General features: G+C 52.1%; 2 protein-coding genes across 5 annotated transcripts in view; one reads left to right on the top strand and one right to left on the bottom strand.

Moving 5' to 3' along the window:
* SUPT6H (SPT6 homolog, histone chaperone and transcription elongation factor) overlaps positions 1 to 14,407 on the bottom strand; it is a 30,358-nt gene extending 15,951 nt beyond the window's left edge. For 3 of the 4 annotated variants that reach the window (XM_087752354.1, XM_087752357.1, XM_087752358.1), the window contains exons 1-13: positions 14,274 to 14,407; positions 7,555 to 7,696; positions 6,912 to 7,070; positions 6,681 to 6,751; positions 5,837 to 6,032; positions 5,055 to 5,139; positions 4,387 to 4,660; positions 3,074 to 3,175; positions 2,450 to 2,566; positions 1,813 to 1,902; positions 1,178 to 1,320; positions 761 to 912; positions 145 to 243 (exon numbers count right to left, since the gene is read on the bottom strand). In XM_087752354.1, coding sequence (XP_087608480.1) covers positions 145 to 243; positions 761 to 912; positions 1,178 to 1,320; positions 1,813 to 1,902; positions 2,450 to 2,566; positions 3,074 to 3,175; positions 4,387 to 4,660; positions 5,055 to 5,139; positions 5,837 to 6,032; positions 6,681 to 6,751; positions 6,912 to 7,070; positions 7,555 to 7,663 — 1,597 coding nt within the window. In that variant the 5' untranslated portion in view covers positions 7,664 to 7,696; positions 14,274 to 14,407. Of the gene's footprint in view, positions 1 to 144; positions 244 to 760; positions 913 to 1,177; positions 1,321 to 1,812; positions 1,903 to 2,449; positions 2,567 to 3,073; positions 3,176 to 4,386; positions 4,661 to 5,054; positions 5,140 to 5,836; positions 6,033 to 6,680; positions 6,752 to 6,911; positions 7,071 to 7,554; positions 7,697 to 12,392; positions 12,655 to 14,273 lie in introns of those variants that run through there. The other variant, XM_087752356.1, reaches the window with a different exon arrangement.
* On the top strand, positions 14,371 to 15,885 carry SDF2 (stromal cell derived factor 2). The gene is made up of 3 exons (XM_087752359.1): positions 14,371 to 14,566; positions 14,653 to 14,849; positions 15,329 to 15,885. The coding sequence occupies exons 1-3, from the start codon at positions 14,398 to 14,400 to the stop codon at positions 15,614 to 15,616; spliced, it is 654 nt and encodes a 217-aa protein (XP_087608485.1). The 5' UTR covers positions 14,371 to 14,397; the 3' UTR covers positions 15,617 to 15,885.
* Positions 15,886 to 16,075: the final 190 nt, after the last annotated feature.

Raw genomic sequence — 16,075 nt, 5'->3', positions numbered from 1 at the left:
AAACACAAAAACGATGAGGACAAGGGTACTGTAGCTTATACTGGGTAAAACTACCAGTCCTCCTTCTACAGGTAAGGCACACCACCCAGAAGAGCACGTGGACTAGGCCACTGCGAGTTCAGCATGACGGAGCACAGCCCTTACCCAGCCCAGCTGTTTGACAGATGGTGTACATATCCCGACGGGAAGCCTGCTTCAGCTCTGGCCCTTTCTGCTCATCATCTTCTGCATCCTCCCCTTCACCTACGGGAAGGATATGTTTAGCAAGGCCTCTTTACAGAGGCATCCAGACAGCTGCAGGGTGTCAGAAGCACAGCGAAGGGATCAAACACAACCTACATTGTGCAACAGAGTCCCTAAATTCCACAAACACATCTCAAAGGTCACAGTAGCCTTGAAATTATTCAGGGTTAGAAAAGCACCCTGAAAATGTTATCTTTTCTTCAGTTTCACTCTTTTGCAGTTTTAATAGCAGTATCTCTGGGTTGCACATTAAAACACACATCAAGGTGGCTGATCTTTGCTTTGGACCCTGCCACAAGGGGTGGTATTCACTCCAACGAAAAGCAGCACCTTGTGCGGCAAATTTTAACCATTTCCAGAGATGCCTGGAAGACCTGGGACTAACTTGAGACAGAAGCAAACAGCAGAGATCCTCTGTGCAAGAAAATGGGCTTTTCAACAAACTTTCTTACTATTCTTTCGAACCAGGATTTTCAAACAGTCCACAATGAGGAGACTATCAAGTTTGGCGACAAACCTTCCTCCTCTTCACCATCCTCTCGGATACGCTTTTGCTTCTTTCGAGCAGCCTTGGCAGCATTCTGCATCTTGGGGATGTCTCGCCCATAGTACAGCAGGAAGTGATTATACACGTCCTTCAGCTCGTCCATGGACTGCACGTCCTTCAGCCTACGGCATGCAAAGCCAGCATGTTACACCCTGCTTGCAGCTGAGCCATGGTCAGACCACTCCAGGAACCTGCTCTGGTACAGGTCAGGCAGAGGGAGGGCTTCGGCTCATCTTCCAAATGAGTTTTAAATATTTCTCATTACTGGCTTTGTGGGGAGGCTAAAGTCAATGAGCTGCAGTGGCCAGAGAGCCTGTGCTGTTTGGGCAAGTTAATGCACATTTTAAGTTGTTTTGGAATGAATATAAGAAAATCATGGCACCATACCTCTCCATGTCAGTAGTATCCAGGGCCCTTATTCCATCAGCCAAGGGCTTGTCTGGGTCAGCAGAGATTTGTTCATACTGGTATGCCTGCATCTTCTCAAACAGACGTGTCAGGTTCTGCTTGCGGATCTTCAGCTGGGTCCACTAATATGAGAACAAAGACTTCCAGTGAAACGCACCATAGCGGTTGTGTCACATCTGTCTCCTCTCTTCCCAAACACAGTCTCCCAGGATCTTGGGATATTTGTCATATAAAAATAATCACAAAAATCTTCATCTACAGCCAAGCCCAGATGTAACATGTGTGGCAGGTCTCATCTCAGAGATCGATTCTGTTAACTGGGCAGGGGGGAGGAATCAAGGTTTGGATCTACCTGACAGCAGAGAAGGAACCTGCACTCCTTGCAGGAAAGGCCACTACACAAAAGGAACTCGGTGAAGCGGAAAGACTGTTTTGAACCCTCTTTTGTCAGATAACCCTTTACCACCACATGACAGCAAACATGCAAAAAAGCCATGGGTAAAAAAAAGCACATGAGGTCTCCACAGCCAAAACACAATCTGCTGAAAGTATCAGGCTAGGTGGGAAGACATGTTAACTGTTGATGGATAACAAGCAGTGAACACACTCCTCACCTTCTCATCCCACTGCCAGACCCTCCACAGGTCATTGATGTGCAGCTCTGGCTCCACATACTCCTTTCTGTAGAAGGCGATGAATGGGACCTGGGTCAGAAATGAGACTCATCAGCACCGTGCAGGAGACCGGGCTGTTCCTGCTAGCCAGGAGTCCAGAGAATGCTCCTGTTCCATGTGGGAGAACAAGCTAATGGGGCAGCAGTGTGGGAGATGTACCAAGCCATGCCCCAGCTCTAAAGACCATTCCACCAAAGAATACACCACATATACCAAAAAGCTCCTGCAACATGGGGCAACGCCTCAGAGAACAGGTCAAATGGACCAAGCAAGGCTCAAGAGACTCTGGAATTCTTCCATCTCATTTAGCACCAATTTGTCCAGGATCAGGGCAATATGATGATAGCGGCCTTGTCAAACAGGCCGTAAAAACCTGCATGGCCACAGCTCACATAAGATAAGCTGCACTTTCCACTGAAGCACCATGTTGTCACAGGAGAGGCAAGCAGGTATGGTGTCTCAGCCCCTTCCAATTTGCTGCCCTAAATGCTTCCAGCAGCCCCTCTGCTAATCCTGTCAGGATAAGGAGACAGCAACTCGGACCTTATCTTGGCAATGAAGCCGAGTTGCGAATTACCTCAAAATGTTGATTTCTCATGAAATTCAGGGCTTCTTTAATCTTCTGGATGGTGCTGGGCCCCTTGCGGCTGAAGCTGCTGCTGGCTTGTCCACGGTCGAGGTAGTCACAACTTTCCTAAAAGGAGAAACACATTGTGTTGATCATATTCCTGAGCTGTCCCCCAAAGGCCAGCCCAGGCTAAGGCTGGAAAATGGTGGTCCTTCTGTTAGCTGGGAATGCAGGCTTAGGTACGTGCTCTGATTTTAGACCACAGAAAGGCATCCTAGCCCTGACTGGCTTAAAGGAAAACGGAGAAGCAGCATCTGGCCAAGGTAACCGATGGTTAAAAGCAGATCATGGCTAATACTAGTTTAGCCCTAAGAGCACAGTGGCTCAGAGATCTTTCAATCATTCTTGACAATTATTCTTGCAACTTCTCTGTGTTCCTTTTTGTCCTGTTTTATGGATGCAAAAATGAAGACGTGCATGTTAAATGACCTGCTCAAAACCAGAAAACCAGAAAGAAACGTATATTGGGCACCACATTCCTCTGAGCAGGCTCCTGGAACAATGCCTCCAGGCTGGAAATCTGCAGCAGCTTCAAGTCCTCTTAGGACAGAAGTCCCAGGCATAATCCTTTACCTGCAAGGAGATAGTGGGTGTCGCAAATGCGTTCCTGTAAATCCAGTCAGCTTCTTCCTCCAGCTCATCATCTTCAGCACTCTTCACCGGGATGGATCGCAACTGTGAAAAGACAACAGGATGGGCAGAGGCATGTGCACCACCAGAGCTTGTGCTACCGTGTCTTCAAGAAGCCTGGAAATTACTGCTTTGAGTGGCAGGTTGCTTAGGGGGTCTCAGTACCTCCCACACCCACAAGGCTTTGCTGAGGATAGCACTTCAATGTCTGCATCTTCTAAGCACACAGGAAATCTGCACCAGCTTTACACCAGGTAAAGGCAGCTAACAATTCTGTCAAAGGCTTGTGGAAAGACCTGCAATGGTGCGAAATCTTCCATGATGATCAAGTCAGGGTACCCCCACTTCCTACCAGACTCCTAAATCCTCTGCAGCTACATCCTCTGTTCCAATCTATCTGTGCCTGTTCTGGCCTTATCACTTTTCTTGCTGCAGCCATAAAATAAAAGAACATAAAGCAGCTCCAAACCCTCTCTGGGCATTTAGTCCCAGGCAATTCTCTTTCAGAAGGCCTGCTCTAATCACCATTGACATCCGTGAAGACGACAAAATGTCTGAACAGGCCACATATGGCCAGAAGACATTACACACAGCGTTCCCTTGTGCTGTGCACACTGGCATGGGAAAAAAGGTCCTTCTGAAAAGCCGGCAGCTTCAGACATCCCATTTTACAAAGGAGGGTAACAAGCCTCTGGACAGAATTACATTAGCATATACTAAAGGGAGATCGACTGCTCAGTGAAAATCTGAATACAGGGTAAAATTAATACAAAAATATGAGATACCAGAATGATTCCTAGCAGCACAAACAGGACTTTGTTACTGAGAGCAGTATAAGTACCAGTCACTCAGATTAAAGTGGGTTACAGAAACGTCTCGTACGGAACAATTACATGTTGGCTGGCATACAGGTAGGCTGGAAATCCTAGCAAACCTTCTTTGGGATATCTCAGCAGAGCACAAGCCCTGCACCACTCCCAGGAGTGCAACACTGGCACCCAGTGGCAAAAGAGAAACTATGACCAGTGCTAAAACCGGGCTTACACAGCTAGAACAGTTCACAATGTCACTGTTACGTTTGCGTGTGGAGTTTCAGTCTATACGTTTGAAAGGTGGGATCTTCAAAGAGGGGAAAAAGAGATGCCAAAATCCAGCCAGCAGCCAGGTGAGAAAGCTGGCCTGCAGGTCCCAGGCCTGCTGTACTCGGTGGGAGCTGAAATGCTTTCTGCCTGCACACTGGCACCCTCTTCCCTCACCTGGAACCGCTCGGGCATGTCTGTCATGCGGATCTCGTTGTCCTGGTCCGTCAGGTGACTGCTCTCCAGCTCACTGGGCTCGTACATCTCAAAGATGCTACGCCGACTGACACGCTTCTTGGCAGTCTTTTTGGGTCGTACACGGGTCTCCCCTTCGGCTTCTTCATCCTCATACTCATATTCCTCCTCCATCTCCTCATCGTACTCGTTGTACTTCTCAAACTCATCATAGTCGAAGTCTACACCAAAGATCTCCTGGGCTTCCTGCAAAGCACTGAAAGGCAAAAACTATCGTTCAGCCCCATGGTGCAGTTCACAGAACATCTTTCTAGCCACACAGAGGTGGCCAGAGCACCTAAGTCTAAGCTTTAGTTTTGCACCTAGGCTAAAAAATCGTGGATAGGTACACAACTCTTTGAGCTTTACATGCAAATACTTCTCTTAAGGGACTGGTTTTGGTATCCCTGTAAAAAATCCAGGGGAGAAATGAAGAAGTCAGACATTTAAGAAATCACAGGCTAAAAGCCCCATGTTTAAATTTACCAGGTTCCTTTGGGGAAAGAGACCAGTGGTATCCAACCACAAGCTGAATCACTCTGCAGTTGCAAGAATCAAGTAAGCTGAGCACTGGTTTTGAGGCTCCAGGCCAATTTCCAATCAATACTTACGCATCTGTGTATCCAGGGAGCTTCTTTCGCCATTTTGGCTTCTTCAGAGGTTGTCCATCATCATCCACAATGAAGTCATCGATGTCTGGACATTGAGAAGCAATTTAGTGGTCAGGACACTTGCACATTCAACTGGTACCTCTGACAAAGCTCAGCTCAGCCAGTGCAACTATGAGCCTCCACCACAGACTTTGGCTACTGCTGGCTGTCAGTCTGCCCAGCTACCCACAGCATCTCCTACACCAACCTCAGACATTCCAGGAGTCTGAAGCACAATAACAAGCTAGAACGAACTTCCAAACACAGGCAAAGCCATCTGGCAACTATCTGCAGCTCAGTGCACTGAAAATGCAGTCAGAAAAGGCCTTGCTGCTTTGGACAGCAGTCAGAAAGAATTCTTGAAACACTTTCAGTATGGTACTAGCAGCGGTGACAGGCTGATGCTGAAGAGAAGCAGGGCAGGCATACACTGTGCTACCAGGTACTAAACAGTGCCTTGACTTCCTTCCTTCGAAGCATTTCCATTTTGGAGGCAGCTTAGAGGGGATGTTCGACACCTCAGCACATGTAACGTGTTTCCAGACAAAGCAGTTTAGACAGACAAACTAAACCTGCAACCCAGAAACGTTTAATTCTAAAGATTGTACTAATCAGACCAACAAGAGCTTTACCATGACAGGGCTACAGCATTTGGTTACTTCTAGCTCAGAGAAAGTCTTAACTTCGTTCCTGTACTTTAATCATAGGACAAACTTTGGATGTAACTGACCACCCATACTCACCAGATTCATCTTCCTCCTCCTCCTCTTCCTCTTCTGGTGGAGCAACAGGAGCTTCAACGGCTTCCCCTCCCTCCTCGCCTTCACCATCCTGAAAGATTTCTTCAGCAATGGCTTCCTTCTCATGTTCTTCCTTTCCATAGTCTTCCTCTTCGTCATCCTCATCATCGGACATTTTTCGCACACGCCTGAATTTTTGCTGCAAGCAAAAAGGCTTGTTAGTACACATAATTCCTGGCACAGACACTCAAGCTCAGTGTGGTCTCTGTCAGGCCAGAACTGCACTTCCTCTGCTCCCCAGGTGGCACCTGAGAGGGAGCAGGATGGAGCCCAGCGCAGGCACGGAGGGGAGAAGAGCCACCCCCTCAGGAGCTGTGCTGCAGGCACTCGTTGGGCACAGCGTGTGCACAGCATAACTGCCTGCTGAGGACTGCACCACGTCCAGGCCTGTGTCGCTTGCATGTTGTCACCAGCAGTGTTAGCCTGGCTCAGTGTGCCTCTAGTGAGCGTTACGGAAGGAGCTTTAGAGCCCATAATAGCCTGTGCTGACTTTGAGGTCAGCACCATGCAGGAGAAAGTTATTGGAAGACAGGCTCCTCTGCAACTGTCTTGCAGAGGTGGGAAGGGAGGAGTACAGCAGACTTTAGGAACCAGAAGAAAGTGTTTTGCAAACTCTAGGAATTGCCTGGGCAGGGAGAGATCCTGCTTCCTTCAAGCACTCAGCTCTTCCTTTCCAAGAGGGCAGGAGCAGACGGGAAGCAGCACTCGCTCACTCCACGCAGGAGCCCACCCTCCTTCATGCTAAGACACACCACACCATTAACAGCAGCATGGGAACACAACTCACTCTTTTGACTTTAACGCCCAAGTTCTCTTCAATGAGGTCAAAATCATCATCCTCCAGGCGGTCATCAAAAGCTAAGAGAAGAAAGCAGAGGCGAGTTACACTCTCCTTTTACTTATCTGGGAATGGACCAACCAGTGAGAAGGGTACAGCTTACCCAGCCCACGCAGACACCCAGAGCAGAGGGAGAGCATTACGCTGTGGCCTGCTATGAACAATTATCATAAAACTTACTGCGCTTTCTCTTTTTGTGGCCAACATCGTCCTCAGAGTCTCCAGAGTCACTGGCTTCTTCCTCTTCTTCCTCTTCCTCATCGTCATCATCGTTAATGAATCCTTTCAGGTTCCCCTGCTCATCTTGATCATCGAGATTCTCCTCCTCCTCTTCCTCATCTGGTGGAGAGCAGCAAGTGGTAGACATGTACTCATTGGTTATCTGCCAAGACTTCTTGGCTCTGTGCAAATGGCATCTTCCTTCACACCATCCACACAGAGAGTTTTAACTGAACACTTTTACTGACATAGAACCCAGCCAGCTGCTCATGCCAGAACCCCACGTCTTGTCTCATGCTCTCTCTGCAGAGGGAACAAGTGGAGTGGTCACACTGGGAGAATTCCTCTGCTTTTACTGTTTACTATCAAATTGTGCGACTGCAAGTCCCACAGGGGTGAAGCAGTGTATTTTCTATTGCCAAATATAAGAACCACCTAAGCACTTTGAGGAAGGAAAGCACTTAAACAGCTGAGATTATCGACTACAGATGGCTATGCTATTATAGCACAGTTATTGCTCCATCTGCAGAGTCATGGGATGTAAAAATACAGCAGCGAGGCACGCAGACAATTCAGCAAACTCAGAACAGACAGGCAGGCTCACCATCCTCATCTTCCTCTACAAACTTCTTGGTTACTCTAGGCACAACCTCCCCATCCTGGTTGTATTCCTCCTCCGACTCCTCCGCTTCACTTTCTACAAAGTCAGACATGACTGCAGCGTCTCACACACGGCTCTGCAGGAACTGGGGAAAGAGGAGACATCCATCGCATCAGCTGAGCGAGCAAAGCACAAGCACTTCCCCCTACCGGGTTTTGAAGAGAAGACAGTTAGGCAAGAGGGTTTCAAATTATCTATCGAGGCTCTGAATTACCCAGTGTCTACCTTGCCTGGACATCCCTGTCACCAGAGATTAGGCAAGCAGAGCCAGCAGTCAAGTGCTGCTAGCTCCTGTCAAACCATGTCTCAGCGAGCAGGACAGGACCCATCACAGCAGCATTTGCTACGCAGCCGAGCGCCTGTGCGGCTGAAATGGCGCACACAGCCAAAGCCCTTCATCCCCTCCACACCCTCCTGTGTGGCCAGGAAAGCAACCCTGTGCTGCCACCGACGCAGCACTCCATTAGGCACACAGTCCAACCAGTTAGTATCTTAATGTGATTAATCCTCACTCAGTTAATGAAGCCAGGGCAACCCTGAAAAGGCCCTTGACAGAGTCGTGCCCGCAGGCTGTCAGCAAGGCTCTGCAGAGATCTGGGGAGCCCCACGGAGCAAGCAGGAGAGAGGCCTGGAGGCTGCTGCAGGGTCGGAGCCGCGGCCAGGATGTTCCAGGCCAGGGGCCTCCGACTAGAGATTAACAGGTAACAAGAGACTACAGAAATAGGGTGTTTTCTACATCCAGAACCGTTTGTTTTTTCCCCCAACTGGGGTTCCTGGGAACAGTACAAATCAAGCTTGGCAGAAAGGAAAGTGTGTGTCCATAAAGACATGGCTTAAGTTCTGTCCCTCTGAGCCTTTCAGTTCTCGTGGTTACAAAACTTGCTGTCATTTTTTAAATTTTTAAAGGATATTATTTTTTTTTACTTCCTTTTTACATACATCAAAACAACAGAAGCTTACAAAAGTCAGCTATAAGAAAAAAACAAATCGATTCCTCGAATGGCTGTGAAGCTGAAAACGCCAGCCCAGGAAGAAGAACCAGCTTTTGGGAAGGTACAGAAAGAAGCTCAGAGGAGATGTCAGATCTAAAGCCAAAACCTCCATGTTAAATTACATCCAATGTAATCTGACACAAAAAAAAAGAGGAAAAGATGAGAAAAGAATTCCATACGCTAGGGAATGATACCTAAACAAACACGCTTCAAAGTGTTCCCATAATCATTTCCCCACTGCAAACAAACAGCTGAAGGAAATCAGTCCCATACAGGACAACCTGATCAAGGCTTTGCCACGACACTTCTCGTGTGCGGGACTTCTCGTTCTGCCCTGAGACCCACACATCTGGTACACAAACACACTAACTTAGAGAAAACGAGGGACTTATTTCTCAGTTAAAGAAAAAAAAAAAAGTGCAAGGCCGATCTTGGAGAATCTTTTAAGTCTTAAAATACTAATAGCTCCAAAGGAACATGTCGGCCGTATCTCATTAAAGAAAACCCACAACAAAGACCAGGGAAAGATCTCTGCTAGATTTCAGACACAAGCAGATAGCAGCTTATACTCCTTGGCTGCAGATTACGTGGCCGTGGCCAACTTCTATCTACAATGCTCCAGACGGGCAGAAATTGTAGCAGGCCAAGGCCTGGATGCTCTGCACCCAGACAGGGCATCGCTGCTCTGGCTTGGTGCATGCGCACAGGGTCATCCCCATCCTTCAGAAGACACTGCAGAAGTCACACATGTATTTAAACATGCCTCTCGGAAATAAACAAATTTGTTCCTGAAACAAATGCCACTGATGAATTGTGTAACTACATGCAGTAGAGGAACAGGAATTATGTTTACCAGCCTGACTATGAATATTATGTCAACTTCACACTTTCTCACCAATTCTTCTACATGTATCCATCAGGGTGTGTTAACATACACAAAACTGCAGGCTAAGTGCCTTTTCCTACAGCATTTCCATTTCTAATAACCTCATGTCTCTCCTGTCCCTGATCAACACACAAATCCAGCAAGACAGAAAACCCCTCGTCATAGCACCACATGCAATTTTACTATTCTCTGCCAGTGAAGTGTTTCGCTCACAATTCCAACTCTGCTCCTCATCACTTGTCTACCATTTCCTGGCAATTTCAGTTCACATTAAATCAAATTTGTCTGGACACAGGGAACAGCTATGACTTAGGAAACCCATCTCATTTAATGATCCAGCCGAGCAGGTTCCACACAAGCCAACCACCCACAAAAGTGGGTGCTTTCAGCCACGGTGAAATCCACCTCAGGAGAGCGAGGATGTTACTTAGCATGGCGAACGGAAGGAAGGGTAGCTATTGCCAAGGTGATGTTGAATCACACGTGGACTAAAGGTGCCTCTCCCACCCTCTGCTCCAGAGGCCTTCATTTGGAATAAAACAGGAGAGGGAGGCAGGCAGAGACTGCAGCCAGGGCGGGCGGAGGTGTGGAGGCAGAGCTCAAGACCAGCACTGCTGCCCGGCGGGAGCCCCCGAGCAGTCGGTCACGCAGGGAAAGCCCCGCTCAAGCAGCAGCACTTGTCTGGCCTGGGGAGGGTTTAAGAGTCTCCAGACTGAGGGGTGGTGGGCCAGCCCAGCTGTATCACGCTACAGGCCTTTTCTCGGAGCAGCACAGCAGCATACCTGCTCCAGTAACACTCCCGGGAGGGTCAGAGATTGCTGCAGCACAGCGGCAAGTACTAAATTGCACTAGAGTACCAAAAAGGCAGGGAGACCATGCCTAATCCTTCACACTTACCCGTACACAAGTGGACAGGCCCCTCTGGGTGATATATATATATATAGCTTTGCCCCAAAGATACCCCACGGCCACTAGACACTGACTGAGATGGACCGCAGACAACAGCAACGCAGCGAGCAGCGCTGTGACGGCACTGCAGCAGCAAGTGAGGGAAGTGTGGATGCCTCCGTGCCGAGCCAGGCACCTCGAGCACAGCCTCTCTCGCTAGGCAGCGATGCCAGAGCAGCTCAGGGCTGAGCAATTGCACGACCTTTGCTTTCAACCAGAGGTGTCCGCACTTTGCTCAGCTCAAGGGTACAATGGCAATTGTCCAGAGTCCACAAGCTCCTTTTCACTGGGACGGCCCTGAGCAGATAGCTCTCTTTCCTGTCAATATCGACACCATAGATCTCTGATCAGGTCGGCAGGACTGGGCTGGACACCAGCTGCAGGCACCATGGGCTGCTTCCCTCGTTAGGTGAGGCAGCACCTTTGGAACAAGCGCTGCTTTGTGATGGACCTGAGAATTCTAGAAACCAGGTGTTCAAATACCTGTAACGCCTTGGCCACACATCCAGATACCTGCTGGCTGCTCAGGACTGCAAAACATCGCAGTGCTGGAGGCAGACGCAGCTTTGTATGTCATACACAAGCAAAAGTTAACTTATGAGGTTTAGAAATGGAAATACCCAGCGAGTACCTGCAAAATATCAGAATATGTCGTGGGAAAAACTCCTGCACCTTGCCAGTTATGGTGGCACTCTGGCAAGGCAGGGACATGACGGCGTGCAGGATGGCACCGGGAATGACAGTGCCCATGGGAGTTTCACAGCCTGAGCAGGTGTGGGGTGAGGGAAAGCAGAAGCACCTCATGCTCTCCGGGCCCAGGGATGCCAACTAAGACATGAAACCTCAGTGGCGCTCACAGAATAACCAAGGAGTGTCCTCAGAGCGAGATACATTTATTATTCAGCAATCAACCTCAGGATACCAGTGTCAATGCACAAAACAGCAAAAACAAGTGCTAATCTAGGCTTTACTGCAGCAGAGCAACGCTTTTATGGCTAACAGCATAACCAAAGAGAGAGGCAGCAACCTTCTTTAGCACATACACTACATTACGAAGACTTGCAGTCAGAGCTGTCTTAATTTCAGGCATTAATAAATCATCCTAACTTGCTGTTTAATACCACTGAAGCATATGTGCACATGTTCAGGTCTTGTGCATTTAAAAACTGACAGAAATTACAGATTTACAGGTTGGACTCGATGATCTCAGAGGTCCTTTCCAACCTTAACAATTCTATGAGTGCTGAAGAGAAGCAAGTTCTGACTTCTCCCCATCCTTCGTGGGAGAAACTACATCAAAGCCCTGACCCCTGCTAATATTGGTTTTGTTGGGGGGGTTTTGGGGAGGGAGAGGATTTGGACAGGGATCGTTTTAACCTCTGCCATTTCACTCACAGTCCACTTAAGATCACGTAGGTCCATGGAACTGCATTACCAAAGCCAGCACTGAACAATTTCGCTCAGTTCTCATGTCTACACTTCAAAGAGAAAAGTTAAATCGGAGAGGATTCAGAAAGCTCTGTGAGAATAAGAAGGCTGGGAAACTTGACTCAATTAAAACACAGAGCCTAAGGAAGCCCAGTCTATTCATTTTGTCAATTAAATGCTCATGAAATTAATTTTAGCATGGCCCGAGTACATCCACAGGAGTAAAAGACTGTGACAATAAATGGCTCGTTAGGAAAAACCCAAACGAACTGCAAAGGTAACGCCACTGTTCCACCCCCTGAAGCTCTCACAATGAAATCAATTTTGGTTTAAAAAAAAAAAAAAAAAAGGCCATGATTGAGCTGGAATGTGTGGATTTAACACTAATCACTAAGCAATGACCTCCACGCTGCGCCCACTACAGAATTCAGACAAGATCACATTGGCTTCTTTTAATTTGAAGCTTATGAGCCTAACAAAAACATCCCTATGAAGTACTGTAAGGCACTTGCACCACAACAAATTACCCTCATCGGCGCCTCATCAGCGTGGAGCTCTTCCTCAGAGCCACTCCTTGGTACAGGCAGGGACTTCTGTAGGGTTGATCTGCACTGGGGCCTGCCAGCCCTGATACGCCATCAGCAACACCTAGTTTTGTATTTAGCTTTTATAGCTGTTGTACAGATTTCTGAAGTCAGGACCTAAACCAGACATTCCCAGCGTCCTCAGTGGAAGGTGGGCAAAGGAGCACAGGGGCAAAACGACGACTGGAGACCAACGATGCCACGACAGGGAAAGTCCAGGCAATCAGCCACTGCAGCTCAGGAACTCCCCATACCTGCTTCGTTAGTTTTAATGCTCCCTGTTGGTCCCACCGCCCCCGGTGCTATTGGGCGGCGGAACATCCTGCGGCAGAGTGCCACAGTTTAATAGCATGTTGGTGAAAAAGCACTTCCGCCTGTTTATTTTAGGCCTGCTGCATCATAATTTCCTGTAAGAAACAGAAAATTGATGTTCGCTCCTCGCTTTCTCTGACCTGTCCATGACTTCACACACCTACATCGTATGTCCTGTCAGCAAGCTTCTCCCCTAAGGTGAGGAAACGAAGGCTTTGCTTGCCTGGAAACCTGCTCATCCGCACTGCTCCCAACCCTACCTTTTCCAGTGCTCCTCTTTTGGGACGGGCTAACCAGAACTGCCAGCAATAGCCAGGGCACAAACTGCCAACGATATGGCATAATGATATTTTCTGCTTTGCTCCCTGCTCCTTTAAAGTAATTCCAAAATATGCTTTTTAGGCTACGGCGGGGTGTTGAAGCGATGTTTTAAAAGAAACAATTGCTGAGACACCAACAGCTCTTTCCTGAACAGTAAAAGCTGATGTAGAGTCAATTGCTGCGGTGTTTGTTACCCTCATTACACTCGCTGCCATCGTACCTCGTTTACCACGCTAGCACTCAGCCATTCAGTATTATCTGGTCTCTGCAACTTCCCACAGTCCAGTTTAGCTCTCCTAAATAACTTAGGATTAAATTTTCTTTCTCCGCATCATCATATTCAGAAAAAAAAGCAGCGGAGATGACTGCGAAGCTCCACGATAACCCCACTCCGCTGTGAGCGCCAACCATTCATCCCTACCCTTTATTTGCCCCCCTTTAGTCGGTTATTAATCCCGAGAAGAGCCTTCCCAGGCTGCTGCCCCTTGGCTTTTCATGGAGGACCTTGTCGGAAGTTTGCAAAAGCCAAACGCGGTGCTCCAGAAACTGCACCCGCGGAGCGGGGCGACCCGGCGTACCCGGGAAAGGAAGGCCGGACCCGTTCGCCCCCAGCACAGCAGGCCGCCGCTCCCCGCCCCGCCGCCTCTCCTCCACCGGCCCTTCCGACCGCGCCAGCGCTGCTCCGCCGCCCCCGGGCCCGCTGCGGTCTCCGCCACGGGGGAGCCGGGCCGCGGCTCCCTCCCGTCCGCGGGGGAGCAGCCCCCCACCCCGGGCGGGCCCCCTGCCCGCCGCCGCGCCTTCCCCCGGGCGCCGCCGGCCCCAGCCCCGGCCACCCCGCGGCGGCACCGGCCCCAGCCGCGATCCCCGCCCCGGGAGGCTCCTGCTGCCACCAGCCCCACCGCGGCCGGGAGCGGAGGGGCGGCCGCTGCCCTCGCCGCCCAGCCGGGGCCCGCGGCCCAGCCCCGGGACGTCCCCACCGCCCTTACCGGGGCCCAGGCCCGCCGGCGCCGCCGAGCGCAGGAGGCCTCGGAGCCGCCCCGGGCCCCGCGCGGCCCCGCCGTTCCCCTGGCAACAGCCCCCCCCGGCCGTACCGGGGTGACGCGGACCTGGCCAGGCCCCCCCCGCCGCCGCCGCCGCCGCCCGCCCCCGCCCGGCCCGGCGCAGCCCCCGGCCCGCCCGGCGCGGCCTTACCCGAGGCGCCGAGGGAAAATGGAGGCCTCCGCGGCGGCGGCGGCGAGCTAGGGGGGGCGGAGCAGGCGAGCGGCGACCTCCGGGCGGGCGGAGCGGCGCCACTTCCGCTTCCGGCGGCGGCGGGATGGGGGCGGCGGCGGGGCGGCCGGTGCCGGTGGGCCTGGTCCTGGTGCTGGCGCTGGGCGCGGCGGCCCGCGGCGGCCCCGGGCCCGTCACCTGCGGCTCCGTGGTGAAGCTGCTCAACGTGCGGCACAATGTCCGCCTGCACTCGCACGACGTGCGCTACGGCTCCGGTAACGGGACCCCTCCCTCCCCCCCGGTACCGGCACCGCGCCCTGCGGGCCGGGCCGGGCCTGAGCGCGGTTCTCCCCCTCCGCAGGCAGCGGGCAGCAGTCGGTGACCGGGGTGTCGGCGGCGGATGACGGGAACAGCTACTGGCGGGTCCGGGGCCGCACGGCGGCCGCGTGCCAGCGGGGCACGCCGGTGCGCTGCGGACAGGCCATCCGCCTCACCCACCTGGGCACCGGCCGCAACCTCCACAGCCACCGCTTCGCCTCCCCGCTCTCCGGAAACCAGGTAGAGGCCGGGACCCCCGGGACACCGGCCTGACCGGGGATCCCCGCCTTGTCACCCCGGCCCTGCCGGCTCCCCTGAGTCCCGACCGGGTCCCCCTTGTCCCCCACGTCCCCACCAGCGCTGCCTTGTTCCCCGGTCCCGACCGGGTCCCCCAGGTCCCCACCAGTCCCACCTTGTTCCCCAGTCCCTGCCGGGTCCCCCACATCCTCCATGTCCCTGCCAGCCCCACCTTGTTCCCTGGTCCCTACTGGGTTCTCCCTGTCCCTGCCAGCTCCCCCCTGCCCCCCCCCAGGCCCAGCCCCTTTCCCCCAGCGCCCGAAGCCCAACCAGACCCTCCAAGTCCCAACAGAGCCCCGAAAGAGCTTGTCCCCCAGACCCAGCCCTTTGCTCTGCACCCTCCTTGCCCTCTGGGCCCAACTCTTCACCCCTGAGGCCCCCCCTTCATCCCAGCCCCCAGACAAACTCTTGTTCGCCCACAGGAGGTGAGCGCGTTTGGGGAGGCCGGCGAAGGCGACTACCTGGATGACTGGACGGTGGTGTGCAGTGGGACCTACTGGGCGCGGGACAGCGAGGTGCGCTTCCAGCACGCCTCCACCGACGTCTTCCTCTCGGTGACAGGGGAGCAGTATGGGCGGCCCATCCACGGGCAGAAGGAGGTGCACGGCATGGCCGCCTCCAGCCAGAATAACTACTGGAAGGTGATGGAGGGCATCTTCATGCAACCCAGCGAGGTCTTCAAAGCGGAGCAGTACCACACTGAGTTGTGATGGACAGACAGACTGCTGCCAAGCCTCTGGGTGCTGCCCTGCCGTGTTTGGGGCCACTCGACCTGGGGGACGGCCCCTGTCCCCACCCGGGTCTGACACACACCAGCCCCAAATCCAACACGAAGCAGATCCCAACGCTCTGAGTTTGATGCAGAGTGGATCCTGGTGTCCCAAATGCCAACATCCAGACCTGGCCCAAAGCACAGCCCAACAAGATCCAACATGAAGCAGGTCCCCACCTCCCAAATCCAGCACAAAGCCGAGCCCAGTGTCCGGACATGACCCACAGTCGAGCCGAGTGTCCAGACCTGACCCAAAGCCAAGCTCAGTGTCCGGACCTGACCCAGAGCAGATTCCCGAACTCCCCGGCCCTCCCCTATAGCGCCCTCCCCCGTCCTCCCGGTCCCCTCTGGCCGGGGACCCCCGCAGGACCGCTGTCCCCCGGGAGCTGTGCCCGGT

This window comes from Nipponia nippon, unplaced genomic scaffold, assembly GCF_047370975.1.
Source record: "Nipponia nippon isolate SJK-2023a ecotype South Korea unplaced genomic scaffold, ASM4737097v1 scaffold_15, whole genome shotgun sequence".
NCBI lineage: Eukaryota > Metazoa > Chordata > Aves > Pelecaniformes > Threskiornithidae > Nipponia > Nipponia nippon.
Note: the sequence above shows the minus strand (reverse complement) of the source record. Positions and strands in the feature narration are given on the sequence as shown.

What these genes read in the sequence shown, in the direction of transcription:
- SDF2 (XM_087752359.1), top strand. Translation starts at nt 14,398, where the DNA reads ATGGGGGCGGCGGCGGGGCGGCCGGTGCCGGTGGGCCTGGTCCTGGTG. An exon ending in CGACGTGCGCTACGGCTCCG is followed by an intron (nt 14,567 to 14,652) that starts GTAACGGGACCC and finishes CCCCCTCCGCAG; the next exon opens with GCAGCGGGCAGCAGTCGGTG. An exon ending in CCCCGCTCTCCGGAAACCAG is followed by an intron (nt 14,850 to 15,328) that starts GTAGAGGCCGGG and finishes GTTCGCCCACAG; the next exon opens with GAGGTGAGCGCGTTTGGGGA.